Raw genomic sequence first — 27,362 nt, 5'->3', positions numbered from 1 at the left:
AATTGTTAAGAAGTTGTTACGTTAGTTAAGGTAGTTTGTATGAGCTGTTGTAGAAAACTATATAAGCATAGCTTACTATTGTTGTAAAGTGGGTTCAAGAAATACATGACTCTTTTTGTATATTCTTTACAAACTTTAATTGGTGATTAAGTTAATTTTTATTGTAATTGTAATGGTTAAATATTAGTCGGTGGTTAAGTTTATTCATATAAGAATTCATGTAAAAGAAAGATTTTTTGTGACCAAATTTATTTCTCAATGAATATAGGTTATATCTTGAATTTTAAAATTATAAGAGATTTTTTTTTGCGGTCCTTGCAACTATTGAGTTTATGTTACAAAGACGAATTTTGTAGGGATATTAGAGAGCGTTTGAAATACAAATAATTCAATATATTTGTATTTTCTGTGATCTTTACGTTAATAGTGTACTATTTTTCCCTTTTATGAAGATAAACTAAGTCTAACCGCATTTAAATATCATCACTTGAAGCATTATTTTAAACTTTAATTTTTATACAATTTAGAAGGGAAAAAAACTAGTTTTCTCTCATTGGTGTGCCGCTCATTTCTTTTCTTTTCCGTCTTTGTTGATCGGCGGCGGCATCAACTTTAATGTTAGTTGTCGATCGTTGGCATTCTATATTATCATTTTCTTCTATATATCATATCTTTATTTTCTTTTGTTTTTTGATTTTCAATAAGTTTGTATGTGTTGCATGTTTTCATTTGCATTTATAACATGTTTTCTTATGCTTTTTGGTATGTTTTTCGGTTCTTTGGCCCTTTTTCATTTATCTTTCTTTTTTTAAGGGTTGATTTGATATCGCTACAACTAATCAGGATGTCACTTATCTGATATCTTGTTGATCTTTCCTGCTTTGGACCCTGAAATTAGATTTAGATACTCGATTTGCATACGTGGATAGCTTTTCACGTTGCTCGAATCTGATTTGCAGTTTGTCGATGGTATTTCAATAGCTTGATCCTTTTTTGCGGTTCATTTTCTGATGGGATCAGATCTGTTTGTATCTATCTTTGTTCGAGTCTATTGGTTGGATTTAATATTTCCTTGTATGGTTCCTATGTGATCTTAAGTTGCTAGTTTTGTTTCAATGATTATAGGAAGTTTTCCTAATTATGTGCTCAACTTACGATTGTGATTGTAAATCTTTATTGTAATTTGAGATATTTCCTATTTTGAATAAAATTAATGACTTCTATAAAAAAAAATTAAAAAAGCACCATCACTTGCATATGATCTATTTCATATTAATATTGTATTGTTTACCTTTCCACCTTTGAATATGTTTATGGGCCAAAGAATCCAAAGATATGTGGTCACACATTTTGCAACTATCTCCATTGCTTGTCGTGATGCAAAACTGAACAAACTTTATATAATAATGGAGCTATGTGATGGTGAAGCATATTGGAGCTTATGGAAGTGAGAGGAACCCAAAACCCCACTTGGATTTTCTGTCCCCATTTTTTTCTGCTAGAATTGTACATTAACCAAAGTTAACAAGATTCAGTTAAACTTGATTTCTTTGATCTGCTTTATTTTTGGACCAAAGTCGGGGAAAGTAATCACTTCTTAATCCGAAACATATATTCTGTTGAAGAAAATAAATTTACTATAATATCGAAATTACTAGAGTTTAAGACAACAAAACCTCACACGAATTCAAAGGTTATATCTTATAACAACTCTGATTTTTATTATCTATCTATAAGATTAATTGGTTGGTGATATAAGAATGGGTAAGAACGCAAATGGTCCCTCAATTATAGGATACTGCTTCCTCGGCTATTAAAATGTTCAAAATGGTCACATGACTATTCATTATGTTCCAGACTCGTACTTTTTCGTTAAAAAAGTGGCAGTTGTTTAAGCTGGACGTTAACATGATAACTGGGATATGAAAGAGGTTTGAGATTTTGGGGTCAAATTTTGTCACATCGCAATAAACAAATTAAAGTTCAGCTCTGAATATTATCTATTTTTAACGGAAAACGACTAGTTTGGGACATAATGAATAGTCGAGTGATCATTTTGTAACTTTTAATAGTCGAGGAACTCAACAAAAAAAAAACACTTCATAGTCGAATGACCATTTTGTAACTTTTAATAATCGAGAGACCATTTGCATTCTTTACCCTAAAAGAATCTAATATTACAAGTCTTATTTACTACGAAATCCTCTTTTCAATTAAAAGTTGTTGGAAAATAGTATACAAAAATCAAACCGTTATCATTGATCGGATAATAATAAACAAGATAAACCGGAAACAACTAATCGTGTTGTGGTATAAATCACTACCTTAGAAAAGATTTCGCCTCAATGTGTGTAATCTTTGTAGTAGGCAGTCATCCCATAAGATTAACACGATAGCTACGAATAATCATTACGAATAATCATACCCCCGCAGATCAAATTGGACAATGTGAAATTGATCTTCTCACCAAAAGAATAATTTAATAAAAACAAACGTTATCGAAGACACAAATTTTCAAGATCATGACCAAAGCTGAGTAGGTCGGTCTGACAGTAGCGCGCACGTGCGAAAAAATTGTCTAACACATTCAACAAAAGAGGTATGAAAGACTCAGTACCCTTCCCAAGGGATTTACCCTCCGAATGTGGGATATTACAACAAAAAATGGATGTCCCTTTTTCCCCATATATATGGAGTAAGGGGGGACGTAAGATAGTAGGCTACCCCCAACATCAAGTTGAGAGCAGCTTCCGTAAGAGACCTCCGAATTATGAAATGCCCTCCGTGAGACTCGATCCTACGACCTCAAGGTTAAGAACCTTGTACTCTACCAACTGAGTTGGATGGTCATTTTTGGGATATTACAACAAAAGCTACATAAAAATATAATATTGTACATATTGAATGTGCGACAAGGTCTCAATCGGAGGTGTTGGTGGGCTTGTGCATCCACCACAAAACACTTTTTCGGAATTGTCCTTAAGTTTTTGGTGGCAAGAGGTAATTCAACTTAATTTAAAAAAAATCGTGTTTGAAAAAAAAAAATTAGAGTCGTCATCGATATTTGGGTTAGACAAGTGAAATACCTAAATATATATTTTAAAATAATTTTAAGAAAAATTATTTTAAAAGATAACAATGACATGCGTTCAACCAGAAACTCGTTTCGAAATAGGTTCGGGAGTTGATTACGCGTGGGGAAAGATGAACACCCGCAACCCCCAAAATCAGTACCTAAGAGATTATACATGATCTATACAATGAAATTTACAAACTCGAATATGCATTTAAATTATGAACTTTTTTAGAAAAATTTAAAAGGATATTCTTTTGTACAAGCAATCCTCGAAAACACATTCTCTGTTAGTCAAGACGTGTTTTTATAGATTCCGGTTGTAAAAGATCATTGCCTTGATTTTTTAGCAAATTATATATATTTAATAGGATGATTCTTTCACGGTCGACGAGCGACGATGAGCACCATTAATTTAATTTCATAAAAGTTTAAAATTCTAAATGACTCAACGTATAATTATAAATTAGTTGAAAATTTAAAGGTAAATTATTTAAAATAAAGGGTACACTATACAAGTGACCACCTAAAAATTACCCCTTTCCATTGTGACCACCATTTTTGAAATTTTGTTAATCACGTCACTCAACTATTTAAATGCATTCAATTAAGCCACTTGTCGTTAATATTTAACGGAGAAACTTATGTGACAGTTAAAATATTTGGTATAATTACACATTGGTCACTATTACTTATATACTATATCAATTTGGTCCTAATTTTAATAAATTAAAATAAATTTAACCCTCAAAACTACTAATAACAACAAAATTGTAAAAGTCATCCTTTGTTGGGTAAAAGGAATCGACATTGGATCTTGAGAAATTGGTTTGGGAAATAGGTTGTTTTGAACAATAATTGTAAAAGTCATCATTTGTTGGATAAAAGGAATCGAATTGGAATTGTTAATGACTTTTACAAAATAAAACGAAGAAAACAATTTAAATATTTTTAAAAAGGAAAAATAAATAAATAAAAGTGAAATACTAACCAAAAAATATATTTTGGTTACATAATAAAAAATAATTTTAAATATTAAAATGAAAAAAATTGTCACCCACAATGACTAATCTCACTTATAATTTGATACTATTTTATTAAAAAAAACAAATGAAATGAATAAACTGCACATAGAAATCTTTTTTTATTATTAATGCACATAGAAATCAAAACAACCTTTTAGATATAAATGATTTAAGTATTAATTAATTATTGAATTTATATTTTGTTGGGGTTCTTAAGCCAAAGTCGAAGGGTCAAGTTTATTTTAATTTATTAAAATTATGACCAAATTAAAAGAATATATAAGTAACAGTGACCAAATATGTAATTATACCAAATATTTTAACTATCACATTAGCTTCTCCATTAAATATTAATGGAAAATAGCTTAATTGAATGCATTTAAATAGTTGAGTGACATGATTGATAAAATTTCAAAATTTATGGTCAAAATGAAAAGGGGCAATAGTTAGGTGATCATTGTTATAGTTTACGTTTAATTTTTAAATTAATTTATAATTATATGTTGAGCCCTTTAAAATTTAAAATTTTATAAATTAAATTAATGGTGCTCATCAATACTCATCAAGCGTTGTAGAATTTTCCTATATAATATATTCAAAAATCACTCGAATATAAAAAGCTATTATTTTGTATGAGCAATCCTTGAAAACACACTCATTATCAGTCAAGCGTGTTTTCATAAATTCCCCTCACAAAATATCATCGCCTTATATTTAAATAAATTACATACATTTAATATATTTCAAAAATCACACGAATATAAAAAAGATATTATTTTGTACGGCCAATCCTGGAAAACACAATAATTGTCAGTCAAGTCATATTTTCATAGATTACCCTCATCAAATATTATGGACTTGTATTTTAATAAATTACATATGTTTCATATATTTAAAAATCACTCGAATAAACATGAAAGTACTATTTTATTTGAACAATCCTCGAAAACACACTCTTTATCAATCAAGGCATATTTCTATAGATTTATCATTAATACACATATATATTTACGCATATATTATGTATATTTAATAACATATATTAATTAACCTAACATGTTTTTTATACGTATATATTCAATAACAAGTGTTAACTAACTTTATTACCAATTTTAAAACAAAATTAAATCAAAGAAAATAATATATATATATATATATCAACAAAGATCTCGATCATAAAAGTATTTCAATATTCGATCCAATCTGATCAGATAAATTTAATCAACCATGCATTATAACAATCCGACTCAAAGATAACTCTGAACCAACCAACAAAACTACAAAAAGGTGCATGTTCCTTGAAGTAACAAGGAAGATAACATGACCAAGTGAAACCGGTAATATGGATCACCAAACGGGAAAATGAAAGATTTTGTGATTTGAAAATGAAGGAACAGTTTATACGATGGTTTTAAAAAACGGTCCGCGACCGCGATTTCGGCCGCGATATAGCGGTTTCGTCACTGTTCGAGTTACCCGTGACGACCGCAATAGCACCAACGACGGCCGCAATCACAGTAAATCCGAAATAACCGAAAACGCGACCGCGACCGCGATTTGAAACCCTGGTGTATACTAAAATAAGGAAAGCGTAAACAACGCCGATGGTCACTAATATTTGGGTAAATGTTCGTTTGGGTAAATGTTCGTTTTCACTATTGATGTTTGAAAATTCACAAGTCAGTCACTAACGTTATCGTTTGTTACGAAATGATCACATCGTTTATTACAAAATAATCACTCAACGTTAGCAGTCGTTAACAAATCGTTACTACATTAACGAAATGCTGACATGGCATGTTAAACCAGCTGACTCAGCATGTTTGACCGATCGTTTGACTCTTATTCTTCTTCTTCTTTTTCTTCTTCTTAGATGCTCACAAGGTTTAACTTCAAACTGAATTTCACCCATTTCCCCTGCTCACAAGGCTTAACTTCAAACTTCGGCGCTTAATTCCGAAAATAGCTTGTACCGTACGGAATCGGATGTCTCCCTTGCACGTAAACTTGAAGAATGGTTCAAATAAAGATTGTTTCGCGACACACGGGTGAATGTATACCAATACTTTGAATAACTAAGGCCATAACCGAATTCGAAGACTTTGTCTCCTTTATAGAATCTGTATGTGCGTCCGGGATAGTCGGTTGATGGTTCCGGTCGCCGCCTCATGTCCGTCTTTAGTACTTTGGTGAAATCTTGTGGATACCAAGTTATGGGTAATCTCCCTCCTGCATGATAACATGTAATGAACCGTCATTAGTCACAAACATTTCATTTTCATTAGCAAGAGATGGTATCGAATCAATGGTTTGTTATCTGGATTGTGATCGCCGAAGATTATTTCCGCAAGTGTAATACCTCCACCTTCTCCGGGATAACCAGTCCACAAAATGCCACCGATTCTCGGATCATCCTTAGCGAAAGATACATCAATAGGACCTCTATAAAGAAGCACTAAAACAACAGGTCTTTTTGCAGACTCTGCAACGCTGCTAATGAGTTCTTGTTGCCTCTAGGGAAGAAACAAATCCATGCGATCAAGCGCCTCTCTTTCTTGTGTTTGATCTAATCCCATTATCAACACAACATAATCTGCCCGTTTTGCAATGTCGACTGCTTTTTCAATTGCAGTAGTAGAACAAGAAATCATATTGCAACAGGGGTGATAAACAGTGTTCTTAACGTAGCTCTTCAAAGCTTGCAAAGGAGCAACGGACTTCCATGGAGGGCCTGCATAGTTTCCGATACGTGTTTGCGGAGAATCAGCATTAGGACCTATTACAGCAAGCGACATAGATTTCGGAAGTGGAAGGAGTTTCGCATCGTTCTTTAAAAGGACAATGCCATTACGAGCAGCTTCAAGTGCTAGAATCTGGTTCTTGGGAGAGCAGATTTCCTATATTGCTGAAAGGAAGTTGCTCAGGATTTCCATCGAAAAGGCCTAACCTCATTCTAACAGCAAATAGAAACTAAATGGAAACCATTTTGATTACATAAATCACATATTTTTATGTTGGAGGAGGAGGAAGAAGAAGAGGAGTTAAAACCGTCGGTCAAACATAGTGAGTCAGTTGATTTAACATGCCATATCAACATTTCGTTACTGTAGCAATGATTTGTTAACCCTTGTTAAAGTCGAGTGATTATTTTGTAACCAACGATAATGTTAGTGACCGATTTGTAACTTTTCTAACATTAATAGTGAAACCGAATATTTACCCAAACATTAGTGACCATTATTGTAGTTTACCAAGAAGAAAAAGGTGGTGAAGGGAAGGCATGGGAATTCCCCGCTCCCTTTGCATTTCCAATGTCATGTCTCGGCTCCAATTCATCAGGCTTTACAGGGTCTCTTACAGTTACAACCCTAACATGTTGATTTTTATGTTCCAATCTCACTCCTGCGACACACACATTAAAAAAGGAAAAGGGTAAATTACAAGTAATTGAATTTTATTTTTATTTTACTTATTATATTTTAAATCTTTTCAATTTTCTCACTGAACTTAATACATTAAGTTTTTTGTCACTCGGACGTTAAATAATTAACGACGTTAAAATGAGTTGTTAAATAGATACAAAACAATTTCGTTTTGGTAAATTTTTTGTTTTTTAAAATGGCATCTCTTTAGCACTATTTAACAGAGGAGTGACTAAAATAAGAGAGAGAGTAAAATTCAGTGACAAAGAAAATTTAATGTATTAAATTCAGTGAGAAAATAAAAAAAAATTTTAAAGTTTGGAGCGAAATAAAAGATAGTAAAGTTCAATGATGAATTTTGTAATTTACCCAAAAAGAAAATATAATAATAATAATAATAACAATAATAATAATAATAATAATAATAGCCCCCACCTTTGCTTTGCTTGTACCTGCAGTTCTGCAAAGAGAAAATAACCCTTTTAATTTACTATTTCTACAGATTTGTGATTCATTTTTATAACAAATATTTTAAAGCCTTTTAATCATATATATTTTCCAAATTGTAATTATTTAAAATTATTTTAATTTAAATTTAAAATAATTGACTAATAAAAGATCAATAACCGATAATTTTAGTGGATAATATATCAAGGATTTATAAACGAAAAATAATGATAATACAAGATTAATATAAAACAAAGTATACATGGGAGACGTAGTTTAATATTATTCGATCTTGTCTATATTTATATATGAGAAAAATAATAATACAAAAATCTGATATATTTTTATATATGAGAAAAATAATATGTTTCGATCCTGTCTCTTTTTATATACAAGGGATTTCAGGGATGGATCGAGGATGATGTCGCATTTTTTAAAATTTAAAATTATCATATATTTTAGATTTTTTATATATTTTACTCTTTAAGTTTTTGTATAAATAAATTCTCTATTTTATAGGGAAACAAACTTGGTCATCAAGAAACTTTATTTTATAAAAATATTATATAAATAACCTTAATTACGAAGCAATCTTCAACTATTAAAATTATAATAAAATCAAGTTTAAGTAAATATTAAAATTTGAGTCAATATGTAGCTATATATAAGGCTTGAATTTACCTAAATAATCTTCAATTACTGTAATTATAATAAAAAGCAACTTAATTATACATTAAAAAATAAATTAATATATAAAAATATTTACATGGATAATGCTTACATATGACTTTTTTAATCACTAATATCTTTTGATGATAAGTTTTAGAACTTAAATAAATGTTGATTTCGTCGAGTTGAATAAAACTAGTAAAATAATAAAATTACCAATTGATCCCAATGTTTGGTGGTTGAAATGTAAAAATTTTAACATGGTGAGTTGAGCAAAAACAGCAATGAAGATATGGTTGAAGATTCTGAAGCAATGACCCAGTTTCCAAATTCATCATGTCGTGCCAACCACATTAATAATTTCCCCTGCCATTTGCATACACAAACGTGCACAGCACTTAAGCCAATCATCATAATCAACAGGGTTTGGCTCAAGTGATAAGCAGTTTGGTATCGATTAAGTAATGTTTTATGTTCGAGTCTTTATGTATACATAAAATCCTCGTTAGAAGACTTATCTACTAAAATCAAGTGTGATACATATTGATCCGGATTAATCAGGGTAAAACTTTAGAATGCAGAGGACGACAACAACAAGTCTAGTATTATATAACAAAAATAACTAAAATCATTGGTAATTATATATGTTATGAATCTTTTTTAATAATATTATTTTCAAGTTCATGTCTAAATTCCTAGATTTTGCGTGATAATCTCAAAGATTTTTTTTATTATTTGAATTGTATGTTCAACTCAGTTGGTAGAGCGCAAGGTTTTTAACCTTGTGGTCGTGGGATCGAGTTACATGGTGGGCAATTCATAATTGGAGGTCTCCCACGGAAGCTGCTTTTAACCTGGCGTTGTGGGTAACCTACTATCATACCTCCCCCTTACCCCATTATATATGGGAATAAGGTCAGCTAATTATTCTCTTTTATTATTTGCTTAGGAGAAATTATTTCATGGACCTGACTCATCACGATATCTATGGTCTCAATGAATGATAACCAAAATTTCAAATTAACTTCCAAATAACCATCCACCTCTAATTTACATGTAGGAAAGAGGTGAATATTCACTTTGGAAAAAAAATAACATGGAAAAATATTATTAGTTAGTACCACAGATGACGTGGTGAGCTGAGATTTCTCATTTGATTGGACTTATTTTCCACGCTGATAGGACTTCATGCCTATCCTTGACTCTAAAAAAGATTATGGTGAAGTAAATAGTAAATTATGCTTATATAATCTTTTTAATCACTTAACTTTTAAAAAGTTACAAAATAATTATTAAATTATTATCAAGTAGTCACTATGAAATGATAAATTCCGATAAATCCAATGATCATTGGATAATAATTTGTTATATTCAATTATAATTTTGTATTTTTAAAGTTACATGATGAAAAATATATTTGAGCATATTTAAGTGACCTCTTGCGAATTTAACCAAATATTCAAGTATGAAGTAGTCTTTTTAAGGCAAAAGAATTACTCATTTTGATTTGAAGTATTTTTTAGGCCAATTGGCAGAAAATTATTGGGAAAGAAGTAAAGCGCTTTTCTTCCTCGCCGTACAGAAAAATAAAAAAAGAAACTGAACCTAATTTCTTCACGATCTGCTATAGCGCGTGCCGAACACGATGAAAAAATCAATCCACAGAACGGAACCCACGCGCACTCAAGGGGATCATGAACAACAAAAGCAACCAGCGGGAGAGCGACGTATCTCCGACACAAATACAAGCCGTCGCCATGCGCGCGTTGGTTTAACTCGCTCTTCTTTGCTTCCAAGTTTTTTTTAACCAATCCGATGTAACGTATACCGTTATCTGTAACCGTCCCCGCCGTCCTAAGGGCATCTAACGGCTCCGCCGTCAACGCAAAATGTTGATCGAATGTATTACAAAATAACCCATTAACAAGTTGATTTTTGGTTAGTACGATGTAACATATCAGTTATTGAAAATTTTCGTTTTGGGTAGGCACAAATAAAATTTTAAGGTGAACACTTGTAGTAAAATGAATAATTAATAAAAGAATTCGGACTATAGGGTGGGTACGTGCCCACCTGAGGTATGGTTTACATCTGCCATTAAACACGAATAGATAGAGATGTGTTCGACTCATTTATGTTCACGAACAAACTCGTTTATATAGCTTGTTTATCCAAAATTCTACTTTTTCTTTTATCGGTTTACATTTTAAATATTAATGAAGGTAGAGATTAAATTGAACACAAGTTGAATTTTGGAGTTCAAATAATGAAGCATAAAAAGCTTAAGAACTAGTGGTGTAAATTCACCATTTTCTGAACATGTTAGGCATTTGGCAGAACACAGAACAATAGGCAGCAAGCTATCACTAGGCATTTGGCAGTTTAAAAAAGGGTTTCAGTGTTTGGTTTAATTAGCACTTGCTGTTTCACCTTTTTTAACCAAAGCAGCACTTCATATCAACACAACATTGCTCTGTTTCTTTTACTTTCAGGTCACATCTTCACAGTAAAAAAAATGATTAGCAACAACAGTAAAAAGAAGTTTTTTTACAATAAACAGAGAAGTTTCTGTTTTTATCCACTGGTAATGAGTATGCATCACATCTCCAGGCTTTAATTTTCCAAAACTAGTACATGGAGGAATTGACAATTGATTCCCCATTCTCTCGGTTAAAAAAAAAATTATCTTTCTCTGCTGTAATTTTGTGTTTATGGAATTTGGACAAGAACAAAGACAAACAACTTGTCTTGTAAGTTATGTCAAGCCATGGATGTGTTTTTCAAGTGTTAGGAGCCAATGCCGAACCTGTTGCAACAGGGAAGAGTCGTGTTGAAAGTTAGAGACAATGGATTTAGGGGGTTCGGAATTACATCCGAAACCATAAAAACAGAAGGACCGACCTTGTTTTCGGAGTGTGGGCGACGTCGTGTCTTTAATGCCACCATGGTTGGTATGGTTTTGTCATAGGGCAGTGACCACCTGTGAAAAGTAGGGGACCAGTCAATTTGATAAGAATAAGAACATGCAAGAGACTTCTCTCAAGTAACAGGGAAAAATGACTTGATTTACGGTTATAATTCCCGAAAACCCGAATTTTACGAGCCAAAATTAAAGATCTGCATGTTACTTGTTAGGGTGAACAACTGAAAGCTATAGGTGCATAAAATTTCATATGATTCACCGAAGAAGTCTGTATCATAAAAGCTATAGGTGCATATCCTTTTCTTCCTACTAACAAGGCCAATCGAGAGTCGGGACAAGGCACACATTAAACGAGTAAAATTACCTTATTGGTTGTGAGAGAGCACGGTTCCTGCAAATCACACTTAGGGGTGGGCGGTCGATTGAGTCGAGTAAAAAAAATTTCGAGTTATTTGGGTTGACGAGTCCTATTTTACAACTCGAAGTTGACTTGATATCCTGTTAACAGCTGAAGATGAATATATTTAAGTTATGTGATTTGCAGGAATCAATCAGCAACAGCAACAGCAAAAGGATCTATTCATTTAGTTCCCGGTATAGACGGATTACCTTGCACGAATTGTGCACTTAATCCTGTTGCTTGTTCTGTAAGTTACCGCATGGAAACATGGATTGTTAAAGATTAACTCAAAAGAAACCGAGTTCGGTATATCCGTGTGCCTGTGGCAACAGCTCTTCAACCTCGATCCTGGCACTGGAACAACTCATGCCTGTCCTCATTCGGCTGAGGTTAATAGACTCAATCTCGGCTGAAAATACACTGTAGACAGGCCTATGATCAGAGAACTTAGACTCCCCACGAACATAAGATAGCTGATATAGGCCTCTTCCATACCACAGTATACGATCGCACCTTCAAAAATATCAGGTTGCATAATATTATGATACTATTAGATCGATAGTAAAAGAACCATGTGGTGATTTTTCCTATAGACATAAAACGTCGAGGAAATAACGAGATAGTACCATGCGGGGGTCCTTCGCTTCTCCCTTGGGTGCCTATCCTCTCCTGCATATCTGTCTGAATTATTAGAGTATTTGTATGTAGGAGGGAAATATATTTTTCCTTCACTCCATCCTTCGAAAACACGGCCTCGCCTCTGCTCTATCCGAAGCTGTAAAACAATCGATTCTTTTCAGATTATTTGAGGAGTTAAGAGCAGATAATGAATCAATTGACGAAGGATAAGAACAAGCCTGGTCATTCTCTAACAGTGCCTTCCAATTGCGCATCTCGACCAGAGCTTTCGCAGAACGGTACGACAGAGCAATCCGATAATTCAAATCCCCGAGCCATATAATACGACTGCGCCAATACATTCAACAATAGCATTTTAAAGCCAAAGGGAAAAGGCTAAAACAAAAATTCTAAAGGCTATCATTTCTGGGAAAATAATGTAATAATTTGACATATGAAGGCTTACTCATGCTCTAGAATTGTTTGGGGAGAATTCTCGTCTCTGATACCGTGAACCCTGGGAAACCTTGTCTTCCTTAGGATCTCCATGACATCGGAGTTTCTTCGCAGCTCATCGCCCTCTTTTTGCCCGGATGTTAAATGACTACAGACGAAGCAAATGCTGGTTTGATGCAAAGACATGCTAATAGAAATGGATCCCTGGGAAACTCAAGAAATAAGTATGCCTCCTTATTTTCTAGTTCAAGAAAATAGCTCGAATCGGAGAAAGGAAAAAACGTACCTTGTTTCCGAGATATCCCATCAATCCTCTGCCAACACAGGACACTTTCATGTTGCGAACATCGTCTCGAAGATCACTCTTCACCCACACAGTTAGAAATATCCCTACCATTTGCTTGCTGGCAACCAAACAATACCTTGAATGCCCCATCTGCCTACTGGTTTCCTCCATGGCAAAAGATCCACCATATGACATTGGAGAATATTGCAAATATTGAGCATTCCACGGAGAATCCCCCTGTCCGTTTTCATCATCAGAGGAACCCCATTTGACATTAGGGTCATACTCACTAGGCCTATGTCCAAATATAACACGATCGCAGACACTGAAGCGGCGGTCGAGATGGGGTTGCAGCATTGCCATGTCGTTATCCATTCTCATGCTACGGCCCAAGGATTGAAACGATCGGCGGTGAAAGAAAGACGAATGTTTCTGCCTCGTCGATCCTTCAAAGTCGGAATCCAGTTCCACAAGTGGATCGGGGATCGGCGAAGGCGTGTGGCAACAACCGCTGCTGCCAGGAAGACTATTCAGTGTCTTCCTAATGAGAGCTAGCCATTTCCTAGCCGGTCCATTGTCTTCGGTTCCCAACACATTACCGGCATTCAAAGGGACAATTTCTTGAAAACTACAAGGCCAAATCAAAAAGATCCAACAGGCATCTATCAAACATCATAAAATCCATTTGTTTAAAAGAACTGAAATACGAAATAAATCTGAATCGGTTCGACATACCCGAGAACATAAATGTCAGCAGGAGGAGAAGCATGAAGCCAATCTTCAAGATTCAAATAACTAGGAGGAGATTTTCCAGCCACATTCCATGTAGCTACAAAAATCCTGCAAAACCAAATCCTATTCAACAAAACTTAACAGAAGTAGAACACCAGAAAGCAACTAAGAACACAACACAAGACATACCTATAATCATGCACATCCGTAAACTGTGAACCATTGAGATCGACTTTACCTCGCCCAGCTAGATCCGAATTACTGCTGCTCGATCTCTCTACCATCCAAGGTAAGTTGATTTGAAGTTCTGTGAGATGGGGAAGAGATAAAAAGAGAATTGTGGTCCAAAATCCAAACCTGTTCTACTTTTCTTGATGGTGCATGGCTCCTTCTCTGAAAAACGGTGTCTCCAATCTTCATCAACACCTGAAAATAAAGAGCCAAACAGTTGTTAAAGCTGCTGCAATTCTCTCTGTTTACCAGAAGGGTATCAATTTCACATATTCAAACACCATAAAAAAAAAGATTATGGATTTCAGAAGAAAAAGAGAGAGAGGAAGAAAACAAATACTAAACAGATCTTGAGCTGCAAACGCCAAAGTACCAAGTACCAAAAACACATTTTAATGCAAGTGTCAAGGGTCTAGAAGAATCTGAAATCAATCAAAATCACCTCTATAATCAACATCATCAGCATGAAAGTCCTCAGCTTTACTCTTGATATTGAACCATTTCTTGACCAATGTCTTGGGCCATGAAAGCTTCATCATGGAAAAACAAACAAACACAATACAATCAGCAATCAATCTCATACATTAAAATGACAAAAGGAATCAAAATGATTGGGGGGGGGGGTTGCTGGTTTCAAAAGAAAAAGACCTTGTTGTTCTTGTTGTTCCCACCTCTCATTGCTTCACACACCTTTCATATGGCCCTAACCAGATTTGAAAGCAAATAATTTTATGAAAAGCTGCTTCTTTTGGCTCAAGCAATGACTTGAGGTGTAAAATTCCAAGTTTTTGCTGAAAATAATGGGAGAAAATGTTGTAACTTTGAATGATGGGTGAAATGAAATGAAGGGTAGTACTCAGTTCCCTCAAGTAATGAAGAGAAAGCACAGGTTTTTAACCTGCATTACTGTTGTATTTTGAACCAGGTGAAAAACAAAAATACCCGGTCTTTGCTGGTATGAAGAACTCTTAAAGGGAGAAAAAGAAACCACAGAGATATAGAGAAAGACAACAACTGAATAAGAGATTCTGAGGTTTAGAACAAGACAATGTAGGACACGTAAAAGGAGATAAAAGGGATGGTCTGGTCTGGTCTGGTCTGTTGAAACAAAAAAACCTCGTTTCAAGGTACAGTGCAAAGTATCGAGTTTTGAAGAGAATAAAGTGCAAGAGGAGCCCTTTCTTTAACACCCTCGAAAATCCAAGGCCTCAACCAACTATATCAATGGAGATCTCTCTCTATCTCTTCAAGCTTAGCCTTTGATCTTTAATCTAATACAACGCGCCTTGTATACATATAAAGGTCTCATTATGTATGAACACGGAGACTCTGCTTCCCTTTCTGACATCTCCTGTTTTAATAATCTTCAAAAATGAGCTTAGAAACAAATTTGTTTCAACACTCAAGCCTAATTTACACGACATTTCAAGGCCAAAACTGGGTTATTAACATGCTTTTGGTCAGTTTTTGACGGGGACTTTTGTGAAGATGAAGGCTGTTATTGGAAGCGTGGGTTTTTGGAGCTTCAGATGTAATCCATTGATTATAGGTGAATAGGGCAATAGGGAAGCTTTTGTGCCAAAGGAAAAGGTGGATCTTCAATGGTTGGCTTTTTTAGAAACTAGGCTTCCAATAAATAGCACGGATGAAGTGGTCTCTATGATAAATGAATTGTTATTGTTCTTTAAAATTTTAGGTTCGAACACCTAGAATGTTAAAAATATGAGTGTTCAATGTCAAGATGTTGAGAGTTATCTTCGAACAAATACTACATAGATTAATAAAAAAAGCTTTCAATGAATAAAAATATCGAAACATAACTTTAGTATTGATTTTGAGAAAAAATAATTAGATAAACAAAATAAAATTAATAATTACGTGACTAAATACGTAGTTTATTAAAAGATTAAAACATTGTTAACTTTGTAAGTAGGATCTTGTTAGGGCATTAAAAGGCTGGTTTAAACTTTGGTTCAACAAGCCCCATGAATCCTAGGGTTTTGTGTATTGTTATGATTTGAACAAAAGTGAATTCTTGGTGTCTGATTTGTTCAATTGAATAATCTTTAGGAAACACATGCTACGTGTCGGAAATTGTGTCCTCTTCATTAAGCGAACCCATTATTTCTCCATTTTTGAGATGACTATCTAGCTCAGTTGGTAGAGCACAAGGTTCTTAACCTTGAGGTCGTGGGATCGAGTCCCACGGAGGGCATTTCATAATTCGGAGGTCTTCTACGGAAGCTGCTCTCAACCTGATGTTGGAGGCAGCCTACTATCTTACCTCCCCTTACCCCATTAAATATGGGAACAAGGGACAACCAACCATTATTTCTCCATTTTCCAAGTTCTTAGCAATCACACAACTCAATATTTTATATGTATATGTGTACTTTAACTTTATTTTATTTTAATTAAGGTGCTCTAATTGGGATTAAATCAATGAAGTCCACAACAGATTAATTTTCTTTTCAAAATGTGATATAAAAATATATTAATGGATCTAGAAATTAAAAAATAATATCCAAAATTTTAATATCCTTTCTTTATATAAGTACGTAGATTTCTTCTTTTTTCTTCTCCCTTGATACACTAAACTAAATTTTATTAGACTTTTTAAAGTATTAATGGGTGTGCAATTAGGGGTAGACATGAGACTCGACTATGACAGATTTCGAGTCAGATTTTTTTTTAAAAAAAAGATGGGTTTAGGTCGAGTTTGGATTTAGGATAAAAAATACTCGATCCAACCCAAAAAATTAATGTAATTATAGCTTATATATGTAGATATGATTATAATAATAGCATCTCTATATTATTTTTCAATTAGATATCTATTTTTATTGAATAAAAATAATATTTTTTTATAAAATATATTTATTTCGGATCAGGTCATACGAGTTTAAATTTTATCTAAAAGACGGGTCGAATGAAGTCACCCTGAATTATGATAAAATCGGGTTTCAAATAGAGGATGTATATTTTAGGGTGAGTCGCCTGGAAACTTGACTCATGTCTATCCCTACATGCAATTACTCCATACGTAGCTTAGTGCATCCATCCTACGGATGGAAACGAGACTTGAACCCAATGTGTTTCGACCCGACCCGATTCTATTAGGTCGGGTTTTTTAAATAAAAGTTTGGATTCGAGTTGGATCAGATTAGATTTTTTAGATGATAAGTTCGGGCTGACTTGGGTTATAGGGTGAAAAATACTCGTTCTGACCAAAAAATAATATAATTATACTTTGTATATTTAATGATAATTGCAATAATACATCTCTCTATATTATTATTTTTTTCAATTAGATCCCCTATTCTATCGAGCAAAATTTTTAAAAATTATAAATATATTTGTGTTGGATCAAATCCATGTTAGGTTTTATGTCAAAAGACGAGCCAATTTTGGATTTGATGAAATCTCTCTAAACTCAGGCCGAGTCAAGTTTCAAGTGTATGTTTTTCGGTTCGGATCAGATTAGCCGAAAACCTGACAGATTACGACCCATACCCATCCATGATCCGCTCCTGTGTAAAAGCGTTCGTATGGAAGGATCAAATTAAAACAAATTCAAATGGAGGAAATCAGATTCAAACAATGTCTACGTTAGTGTAAGCCAATGGTGAAGGTAATGGTTCCACCAGCAGCATTGATGTATCCATTTGGTCCCGAATTATAAGTCGTTGGGGCTGAAAGGCTTTTGTTTTTCATGATTGCCATCTAATGAACAAGACTGAGATCAGTCATTTGTTTGTCTCTCTTTTGATTATTCTTAGGAAACTTAATTATCTTGTTTTGAAAAACCATAATGTTAATTGAACCCAACACAGCATTAGCTCATGAAAGCTATAGGAAATCCGGCCCAAATGCCTTTTTTCTTAACCTCTTTTTCTCTTGAAAAAAGGATAAATTATGTATTTAGTCATCCAACTATTCTTTTAATTTTGTTTTAATCGTTCAACTATTTTTTTTCAAAATCATCACTAATATTATGTTCTCATTTCATTTTAATAAATCACCGTTAAAAAATTAATAGAACTACTGACATGACATTTTTTAGTTTTTTCAATCATGACTTGGCAGCATCTTATTTTGACACATTAACATCAGCGATAATTTTTTAATGATAGGTGACTAAAATGAAACCAAAACATAACCTTAATGATGATTTTGAAAAATAACAATAGTTAAGTGATCAAAAGGGAACCAAAGTGACAATTGGACGACTAAATACATAGTTTACCCAAAAAAACACAAACTTCAAATAGTTGGATAAATGCTAATTTTGGGGCCAAAACCCTCTTTGATTCATTAGTAGCTATCACTAACATCAAATTTAATCAAGATCCAATATAATTAAGTTAAAAAGAAAATGGTTTTTTTTTTAAATGGGCACGGGGTTCCATGGGGTTAGGAAAAGTGGCAATCTCTTAAGCAACCTTATATATAAACCCACACAGGTTTTTAGTAAGCAACCATTTTCTGTTTAGAGTACATCTACTTTAATGCTTCCCTCATGTTATTGTTTTTACCTTTTATTCTTTGGTCTTTAATTTTTCTTATAATTATTAACATTTAATTTATTAACATTAATCTGAATTGGATATCGTAAGTCATTATGAGATGATCACTCAAATTTCTTTATAGACAATATTGGAATTTGAACTTTAATCTTACTTAACGGACTTAATATCTCATCATACTAGATTAATCGATAGTTAATGCTTCCTCCTAGGGCTGTTCATTCGGTTAATTCGGTGGCCGACTGAACCGAATTATCATTAACCGAATTAACCGAACTTTTTTTTCTTTAACTGTTAAGCGAACCGAACTTTTTTTTCGAAAATATTAACCGAATAAATTTTGGTTAATTCGATTAATTTTTGAATTAACTGAAATTTTTTAAAATTTTATAATTTATATAAAAATTAAATATTTTTAATTAAAAAACAGTTTCTAATTAATTTAAATAATATATAATTATAAAATAAAAATTTTATATAATTTTTTTAATTAATTAATATTAATTTAAATTTAAAAGTTATTGGATCTTAAATTATTAATTGGGTTTTAAATGGTTTGGGTTGAACTCATATGTTATATATAATATTTTTAATATTTTTAATTAAAAAAACAGTTTACAATTAATTTAAATAATATATAATTATCAAATAAAAATTTTATATAAAATTTTTAATTAATTAATATTAATTTAGGTTTAAAAGTTATTGGATCTTAAATTATTAATTGAGTTTTAAATGGTTTGGACTGAACCCATATGTTATATATAATATATTTAATATTTAATTTCGGTTAATTAACCGATTTTGAACCGAATTAACCGTTAACTGAATTCTAAAAAATTTCTTAACCGTTAACCGACAGAACTAATTCAGTGGCTGACCGAATTAACCGAACTAATTTGATTCGGTAGATTAACCGAATTAGTTCGAAAATTTGAACACCCCTACTTCTTCCCGCTAGACTAACTAATAGTTAGCAGCTCATCGACAAAGAAAAAATGAGGGATTTTCTTTAGACTACTTTTGTGATGGCCACATGAGTTCATTTGTAGCAGTCAACATCACTGACAACTAACTCAACAGCATTGTGATATGCAGCACCATGTTCTTCCTTCAAAATCTATCTACTCAAAAGAAATCGGATTCACTCTTGTGAAAAGCAATTTCCCAATAGGGTTCACAAAAGGCACTAAAATCCATAGCTGCTTACTAAACGGTAGGTTTAAAGAGAAATTAACCACTTACCTTTTCTCTGCACTCATACATGCATTTCAGCACGTTGGATGTTAGGCAGGTTTCAGCCAAAAGCAACGACCAATGCTTGTGATCATTATATTCTCAAGAAAATGACCACTTTCTAGCATATCAAATATGAAAATCAGATTCCTACAAATGAAATTCTCCGAACGATACGAGTACTTTATAATGTACATGCTAAACACCTTCCGAAGGCCGGGCCAATACATAAGTATTTAACCTTTGACAAAACTACAATTAGAACCAAAATAAGAACTCAAGAAACAAGAGGGATTGTCTGTTAGTCAGATCCCTTATAGCTTATAGTTCCCAAAACCCGAAACAGATACAAGATGCATGCTCACCGTGAAACGAAAATACTGGCTGCTATAACAGAAAGTGGGAGACCCAAAGATGTTAGGCAAAGCTTGTGGGAGGCATTGTCTTCGGACTCAAAAGTGGGAAAGAAGTAAGAAACTTAAAAATGCATCTTGGCATCCCGGCTGCATGTGTAATCAAGTTGCTAATTTCTGCTTGGATGATGCAGGAGATCCATGGGAAAGTGCCCTGTAGATGGCTTTGATAGTACTTGGAGTAGTTCTACAACAACCTCCTACAAGCGAAGCCCCAACCTCACACCATTTGTTTACGTATGAGATGAAATCTTCATCCTTGACTCCTGTATTTTGCTATCAACAAAAGAATGATGCAGACCATTAAGGATCCACTTTAACACTATAATAAATGAATTACTGAAAAATCAGTATACTTCGGCTTCCTTTTCTTTTTCCAATTATTTTTCAATTTCCTTTATACTTAGGTCCTTCAATTTCCTTACAGCCAAATGAAAATAGAATTTTATGAAGTGTAGTTTGAAGTTTGCAGAAATATCAAGACACAAATTAGGCTTGAAAATTAATATTTCACCTATCTTGCCATCAGAAACCAAACATAGCAAACAAATTAGCTATCAATAGGTTTTTCTTGATATCATGTTGGAAAACAACTCACAAATTGTAGTTGTACTGGGTATATTTTCTTTAATGAGACCCTTTTGGTTCAAATAAGGTGTTCCTACACATTTCAGACCGTTTTTTCATAGAGGGGATATTTCATGTATCGTCTAGAGAGAAAAAAGAATATAAACTTACCACCCATTCCTTCCGATCAGCATCATACCTCTCACCACTATTGGGATAAATAACAATTGGTTTGGTAGTGACCTGCACAAATTATTAACCAAATAAGTTGATCAAATCCATCAAAATTCCTAGACTACAGCATTACAGGAACAAATTCCTCACACAATGAAAAAAAGAAACAAAGTAAAAGAAAAGGAGAGAACCAATTAGTTGCTAAACCATATGCAACAAAAAGGTGAGAAAAGAGTATAATTTTGAATCCAGAATGGTTATCAACAAACTAAGAGGATAGAAAAACCAAAACCTTCTTGATTGCTAAAATCAGATCATGAATAAATCTAGGAGGCGTGCAGTTGATTCCAACAGCAACAACTTGTTTGCAGGATTCAGCAATTGATGTACACTGAAGCAAAGAATCACCGCTAACTACATTGACACCATCTTTTGAGTTGAAAGTAAACCATGCAGGAATCTTTAAGTGTTCTTCCTCTAAGAGTTCAGCATAAGCCTGTATGAAGAGCCTCCAAAATCTTAATATTAAGAAGAAACAAATTAAACAACAAAGTAAGCATAGAACACGCATAAGCCTGTATGAAGAGCCTCCAAAATCTTAATATTAAGAAGAAACAAATTAAACAACAAAGTAAGCATAGAACACTGGATCAATAACACCTTAGAAGCCAATTCAGGGAACATTTAGGGCATGCAAGACATGAAATTCAATATTTTGTTTTTGTTCCTCATACGCTTCTTAATTTTATCTCAAGGAAAAAGGTTTCATTCAGAATCAAATATTCAGTTATACCTGAGCTTCTATCTTGTTTGGAATTGTTTCAAAAGCTATTAGGTCAGGACCTGCTCCTGCCAGGACCTGAACCCTTCTGCGATGAAATTCTTTCAAAACTTCCACCGTCACTGCATCACCATAGTACCCACTGGTATAGAGAGTATATCAACAAAAAAGGAGACATGTAAATAAGTACTAAATTTAATGATTTTCATTTTACACAAAAAGATAACAGATTGTGGCAGATAGCCTAAAAGCAACAAGATTAGATTTGGATTAAACATTACTTAAGGACATCTGCATAGAGATTATTGACACACCTGTACTCAGAACCATCAGCCAAATAAGCCCCATAGCTGCCTACAGACGCTGCAACTAAGATTGGACGCTTTTTTAGTATCTTACCGTCACCAATTCCATCACTAGAACTTTTACTACATCTTTCATAATACATTTGCCTTGCCTCAAGGGCGGTTTCCACACTTTTTTTAAGCAATGATTCACTTTGTTCTCTGGAAAAGCCTTTCGCTTCGAACCCCTGAATCGTGGCCTGTTAAAGATACATAAATTCGCATCAGTTTGGCAACAGAGAGAGAGGGCGGGAGAAATGTTATATCTGATACCTGATAGGATGCTGTGATAATAATATCTGCTCCAGCTTCGAGGTAGTCAAGGTGTACCTGCTCATAATAGTTTGGTAAATGATCTAGAAAAGCACTCTAAACATCACATGCGGTCGATTTAATACCATTATTCTTTTAACAGATGCTGCAAAGTGACATGAATGTTCACAAAAATCATGGATGATATAATCTGGCCAGACAAACCAATCAACTTAACAAGCGCAAAACAGAGAAGCAATCATATGGCTTGCTTGTTCAGCTCCTCAACTTTAATCATCAATACATTATGGCATTAATCTTGTTTATTTGGACCTTGCATACTTGGATAGTATAATTATCTCGAAATTGTGTCAAGTAAAATGAACCCTCCTACATGGGTTAATAAGCCTAGAAGAGAACTAAGCTTTCAAAAATCCAAATCCTAGAATCCTGTTTACTGTTTTCCCTTTTTATGATTTATCTTGAAATGACCATCCAGCTCAGTTGGTCGAGCACAAGGTTCTTAACCTTGAGGTAGTGGGATCGAGTCCCATGAAGGGTATTTCATAATTTGGAGGTTCCTACGGAAGCTGCTCTCAACCTAGTGTTGAGGGCAGCCTACTATCTTACCTCCCCTTACCCCATTACATATGGGAACAAGGGACAGCCATTGAGTGCAGACATGGACTACTGACTTTAAACTAAAAAAAGTCAATTCTTTCATCACAATATTAAAATAAGCAATATGGCAGCCCAAACTTAAGCACTTGCTCATAACATCTACCTCTTTGCATCAGTAAAATTTATATAGAAAACAGTAAAACTCAAAACTGAATCGTGACCAATAACCCTTAAATGCCACTGATCTGACTCGCCAACCTCCACACTGTGGTCCAGTGTTATACACATGCATATATAGATATATATACACTACACTGCATCCATACCATGATACCAAAACGGGACAAGTTTTTTTTTCTCGTCATTTTCTATAGTCAGAGCATAAGTCAGTTCCGTGTGAAAATAGATTATAACGCCAGTAGCGCAACAGTTAAAATTCCCAAAGACCTCCACCAACCATTTCTCTTCCTTCCACCAAAATGAAAACATACTTGCATGCACGAAAAACCAGTTCCTAACTTCCAAATTCCTATTATAAACAACACTGAACTGTATACGAGGCGTAACTAAAAAAATCAAGATTCAAAAAGTAATTTTGAAAGATTAAGAGAAGAGAAAAATTACAGAGCGAATAAGGTGAGGAGAAGTGAGGAGGCATTTGGCACTCCAGAGAGGATCGTTGAGGTCAGCACCGTGGCGTTCCAGCTCCGTCGCTAGTCCGCCATCGACAACGGCGACGCCTCCCGTCTGGCGGAGGAACTCCTTCATCAATGACGGCGTCGCCGGGATGTTGAAAGCCTCCATTTCTTTGTTATCGTTTTCTGGTTTTCGTTGGAACTTTTTGACAAAGGAGCTTGAAGATGTTCGGATGACTTCGAGCGCTCCCTCGTTCGCCATCGCAAACCTACTTATACAGAACCAACATATTTACTCTTTGGCCCCTATAAGTTTTCAATATTACAATATTTACCATTCCATCTTCAAAGTGTTTTAATCCGATTCACTCCCCATGTTTTTCAAAAATTTACTATAAGGTGTGTTTGGTTGGGGAATGTGAGATTTTAATAGTGGATTTTTTGGGTATATTATCGGGAATGTCATTACCTTCATTTTCTTAGGTATTGTTGGATTATCGGTGAAGATACTAATTTTTTACCCATATTATTATTATTATTATTATTATTATTATTATCATTATTATTATTATTATTGTTATTATTATTATTATTATTATTATTAAATATATTAAATACATATATAAATAAATATTACAAGCCCAAATGGAAGCCCAATTACAAACAGTGGCCCAGACCCAAAATCCTACAGTAAACCCTAAACCCAATTTAGGGTTTGTATCATCCTCAGCCGCCATCTTCAATTCCAGCCGTTGGATCTGGTTTGATCCAACGGTCCACCATTTGCCAGAGGAAACCCTAGGGTATCTATACCCTAGGGACACGTCCCAGCGCCGCCGCTGCTGGTTCCAGAAGCCTTCACCGCCACACCCACTCCAGCCGCACACGTCTTACCCAAAATGGTGAGTCACCACTGGAAGTCCGGTGACTCACCGAAGAACCTCTTTCGGACCGGTCTGAGACGAACACCGGTGATGGCTATAAAGCCATCACCCCACCTGAAAAAAAAAAGGAGGAGGACAGAAAAGAAAAAAAGAGAGACAGAACCGGAGAAAGAAAAAAAACAGAGAAACAGAAAAAAAATACTAACCAACGATCTCAGCCAAATATCCCATAAGCAGAAACAAAAAAAAAAGAAGGAAAAAGGAAGAAAAGAACTTACCGAGGAAGCCCCGACTACCAGATCTCACCGGAACCTTCGAAACAACGAAGGTACTTTTGTAGATTCGCTCCGATTTGGAGCCTTTTAGGAAGAAATAACACCGGAACCGTCCTTAGGACGGTCCGATCTATATATTAGTGTAAAAATCTTTTTTTCCGGCCACCGGATGCGGTGGCCGGCGGTGATGGTCACGGCGGCAGACGGTTGCCGTCCGGTGACCGGCTTCCCTCCGATGAGGGAAGCTAGAGAGAGGGCAGAGAGAAATTTGTTCTCTCTCAGTTAGAGAGAGAACAGAAATGATGAAATGAAGCTGGCCCTTCGGGCCAGCCGGTTTTTGGACATATATAGTCCTTCCCGAACGACGTCGTTTCGGAAGGACTATGCGCGTAATTACAAAATAGTTAAATCCCGTCCGTAGTCCTCCCAACTTGTAAATTTTATATTTTGGTCACTAAACTGAATTTATAATAATTTTAATTCAGTCTTTGAATTTTAATTTTATTCATTTTAGTCCTTTTTATTAAAATAATATATTTAGGATAAATGACAGATTTAATCCCTTAATTTTAATAAATAATTTTTTAATCCCTAGTTCATATTTTTAATTTATTCTATTATAAAATTCGAATTTTAGATAATTTTATTTTGGCCACTAAATTATTAAATTAGAAAATAAAATATTTAATCCCTATATTTTCAATTAATTAGGAATTAGATTTAGTTTTATTTTTATTATAATTTAGTTATTTATTTTATATGTCTTCATTTATTTTATTGTTTTTAAATATATTGTTTTAGTAGTATTTTTATTTTATTATATTGTTAAATATTTTTATATTCATAAATATATAATAAATAGTAATTTTTAAATATTTATTTTTAATATCGAAGAAAAGGACAGTCTTAATACAACTGGATGTCCTATTCTGATATTTTAAAATTAAACAATATTATTTAAATTAATATTTATCAATATCAAAGAAAAGAGCTGTCTTAAGGCACCTAGAAGTTCTTTTCTGATATTTTTAAATAAATAAATATTTTTTAATTTTGAAATAATAGAATTATAAATTAAATATATTTTTGAATTTTTAAAATTTTAATAATAGAGACAATCTATAATTAAAAAGTACCAATTTTGGGCGTTGTAGGGGTGCTAATCCTTCCCTAAACGTAACCGACCACGAATCCCTTTTTATTATTAAAAAGAATGAATTTTTGGTTATAAATGCAGATCAGTTTATTTTTTTATTGGTGTTTTCTTAAAACTCTTTTAAAAAAAAATAATTTTTAGGTATTCGACCTACCTGACCCAAAAGGCCGATGGCGACTCCCAAATTATTTTTAAAATCATTTATTCACATCACTTTTCCCGCCAAATAAATTTTTTCGTGCCTGGACGAAAACCGGTTACGACAGCTTGGCGACTCCGCTGGGGACTGGTCAAACTTTTAAAAATTAATTATAAATCGTCTCTATTAGTTAAAAATTAAAAATTTATATATTTAATTTTTAATTCTTTCTTTTCAAATTTTTTATTTATTTATTATTTTTATAATATTTATATGTTTTATTTTATTTACAAGTATTTTATTTCATTATTTATTTTTCTGTCAAAGGTTTGAACATTTCTCCTCACACACAACACTTGCATTGCATTACATAAAGCTCTATAATTGAGTTGTCCCTTTTAAGTGGAAGTGAAAGCGACGTCTTCGTGAGAATTTATTCTCCGTGTCAGACCTAGCAAGTAACTTTTGGGGTTCATATGCTCTATGTCTTCGTGAGAATTTATTCTCCATGTCAGGCATAGAGAAATGTATCCCCTCGAATTGAACTCGATCCACTTTAGTCTGTAATAGACTAGGATTGAGGGTTAGCAGCCTAAGGAGGCACTAACATGGACAATTCGAGTACCTTTACTTCTAGATCTGAAGCCCTGCATATAAAAAACCTTAGAAACTCTTCCAATCCGAAGTCATGCCAAAATTTTGTCCAAAATAGGTGTACACACAGGAGAAATGAATTCTGTCTTTCCTGTTAATTTATTTATTGTTTAAATTACATGTTTATTTAAATTATTTAAATTCAGAAAAGCATGTTTAAATAAATAATTTATGTAAATGTTATTATTAAATTTCTTTATTATGTAAACTAATTTATTTTCTTTTTGGGTGTTCTTTATTTTTCTGTTTGCATTGCATCATACAGGATAAAAGACATTGATCCTTGTGTTAATTGTCTCATTGGAAAGCCTTCATCTATGGATAAAAAGTGTTCAAGTCAAGTAATTCTAAACTCAGAAGTAAGACAGTGGGCTGAGGATTTACAAAGACAAGAAGGAGACAGTCTGCAGGATGATTATGTGT

At 33.6% G+C, this 27,362-nt stretch overlaps 2 protein-coding genes, 1 long non-coding RNA gene and 1 pseudogene across 4 annotated transcripts; 1 reads left to right on the top strand and 3 right to left on the bottom strand.

The window, feature by feature from the left end:
- Positions 1–6,034: 6,034 nt before the first annotated feature.
- LOC120136867 lies at positions 6,035–7,336 on the bottom strand (annotated as a pseudogene).
- A 3,686-nt stretch (positions 7,337–11,022) lies between these two features.
- LOC120136916 lies at positions 11,023–22,868 on the top strand. Its single transcript, XR_005517388.1, has 3 exons — positions 11,023–11,034; positions 16,995–16,999; positions 22,739–22,868. It is a non-coding gene; the product is annotated as an uncharacterized LOC120136916 (long non-coding RNA).
- LOC120136914 (type I inositol polyphosphate 5-phosphatase 4-like) lies at positions 11,208–15,263 on the bottom strand. Its single transcript, XM_039152845.1, has 13 exons — positions 14,931–15,263; positions 14,725–14,812; positions 14,409–14,477; positions 14,241–14,328; positions 14,055–14,159; positions 13,320–13,947; positions 13,044–13,237; positions 12,817–12,925; positions 12,586–12,734; positions 12,169–12,472; positions 11,924–12,067; positions 11,538–11,616; positions 11,208–11,442 (listed from the first exon to the last, which is right to left on the bottom strand). The coding sequence occupies exons 1-10, from the start codon at positions 14,958–14,960 to the stop codon at positions 12,247–12,249; spliced, it is 1,686 nt and encodes a 561-aa protein (XP_039008776.1). The 5' UTR covers positions 14,961–15,263; the 3' UTR covers positions 11,208–11,442; positions 11,538–11,616; positions 11,924–12,067; positions 12,169–12,246.
- On the bottom strand, positions 20,202–24,067 carry LOC120136915 (homocysteine S-methyltransferase 2-like). Of its 2 annotated transcripts, none has more exons than XM_039152846.1 (7): positions 23,821–24,067; positions 22,597–22,653; positions 22,294–22,523; positions 21,992–22,121; positions 21,491–21,694; positions 21,196–21,267; positions 20,202–20,733 (listed from the first exon to the last, which is right to left on the bottom strand). In XM_039152846.1, the coding sequence occupies exons 1-7, from the start codon at positions 23,998–24,000 to the stop codon at positions 20,560–20,562; spliced, it is 1,047 nt and encodes a 348-aa protein (XP_039008777.1). In that variant the 5' UTR covers positions 24,001–24,067; the 3' UTR covers positions 20,202–20,559. The 2 variants fall into 2 exon arrangements, with proteins under 2 accessions (XP_039008777.1, XP_039008778.1); XM_039152847.1 differs by lacking the exon at positions 20,202–20,733 and adding an exon at positions 20,829–21,118 and having other exon boundaries at positions 21,155–21,267.
- Positions 24,068–27,362: the final 3,295 nt, after the last annotated feature.

Source organism: Hibiscus syriacus, unplaced genomic scaffold (genome assembly GCF_006381635.1).
Source record: "Hibiscus syriacus cultivar Baekdansim isolate YM2019G1 unplaced genomic scaffold, ASM638163v2 tig00110637_pilon, whole genome shotgun sequence".
Classification (NCBI taxonomy): domain Eukaryota; kingdom Viridiplantae; phylum Streptophyta; class Magnoliopsida; order Malvales; family Malvaceae; genus Hibiscus; species Hibiscus syriacus.
This window is presented reverse-complemented; position numbering and strand designations above follow the sequence as displayed.

Bases quoted from the DNA above. Each gene is read 5' to 3' on its own strand.
- LOC120136914 (XM_039152845.1), bottom strand. From the start codon at position 14,960: ATGAGAGGTGGGAACAACAAGAACAACAAG. The intron at 14,478-14,724 runs GTGATTTTGATT...CTTTATTTTCAG, and splicing joins TGATGATGTTGATTATAGAG to GTGTTGATGAAGATTGGAGA. The intron at 13,238-13,319 runs GTACGTTTTTTC...TGAGTTTCCCAG, and splicing joins TGGGATATCTCGGAAACAAG to GGATCCATTTCTATTAGCAT.
- LOC120136915 (XM_039152846.1), bottom strand. From the start codon at position 24,000: ATGGAGGCTTTCAACATCCCGGCGACGCCGTCATTGATGAAGGAGTTC. The intron at 22,122-22,293 runs GTGTGTCAATAA...TCTCTATACCAG, and splicing joins GCTGATGGTTCTGAGTACAG to TGGGTACTATGGTGATGCAG. The intron at 20,734-21,195 runs GTAAGTTTATAT...TTTTGTTGATAG, and splicing joins CTGATCGGAAGGAATGGGTG to CAAAATACAGGAGTCAAGGA.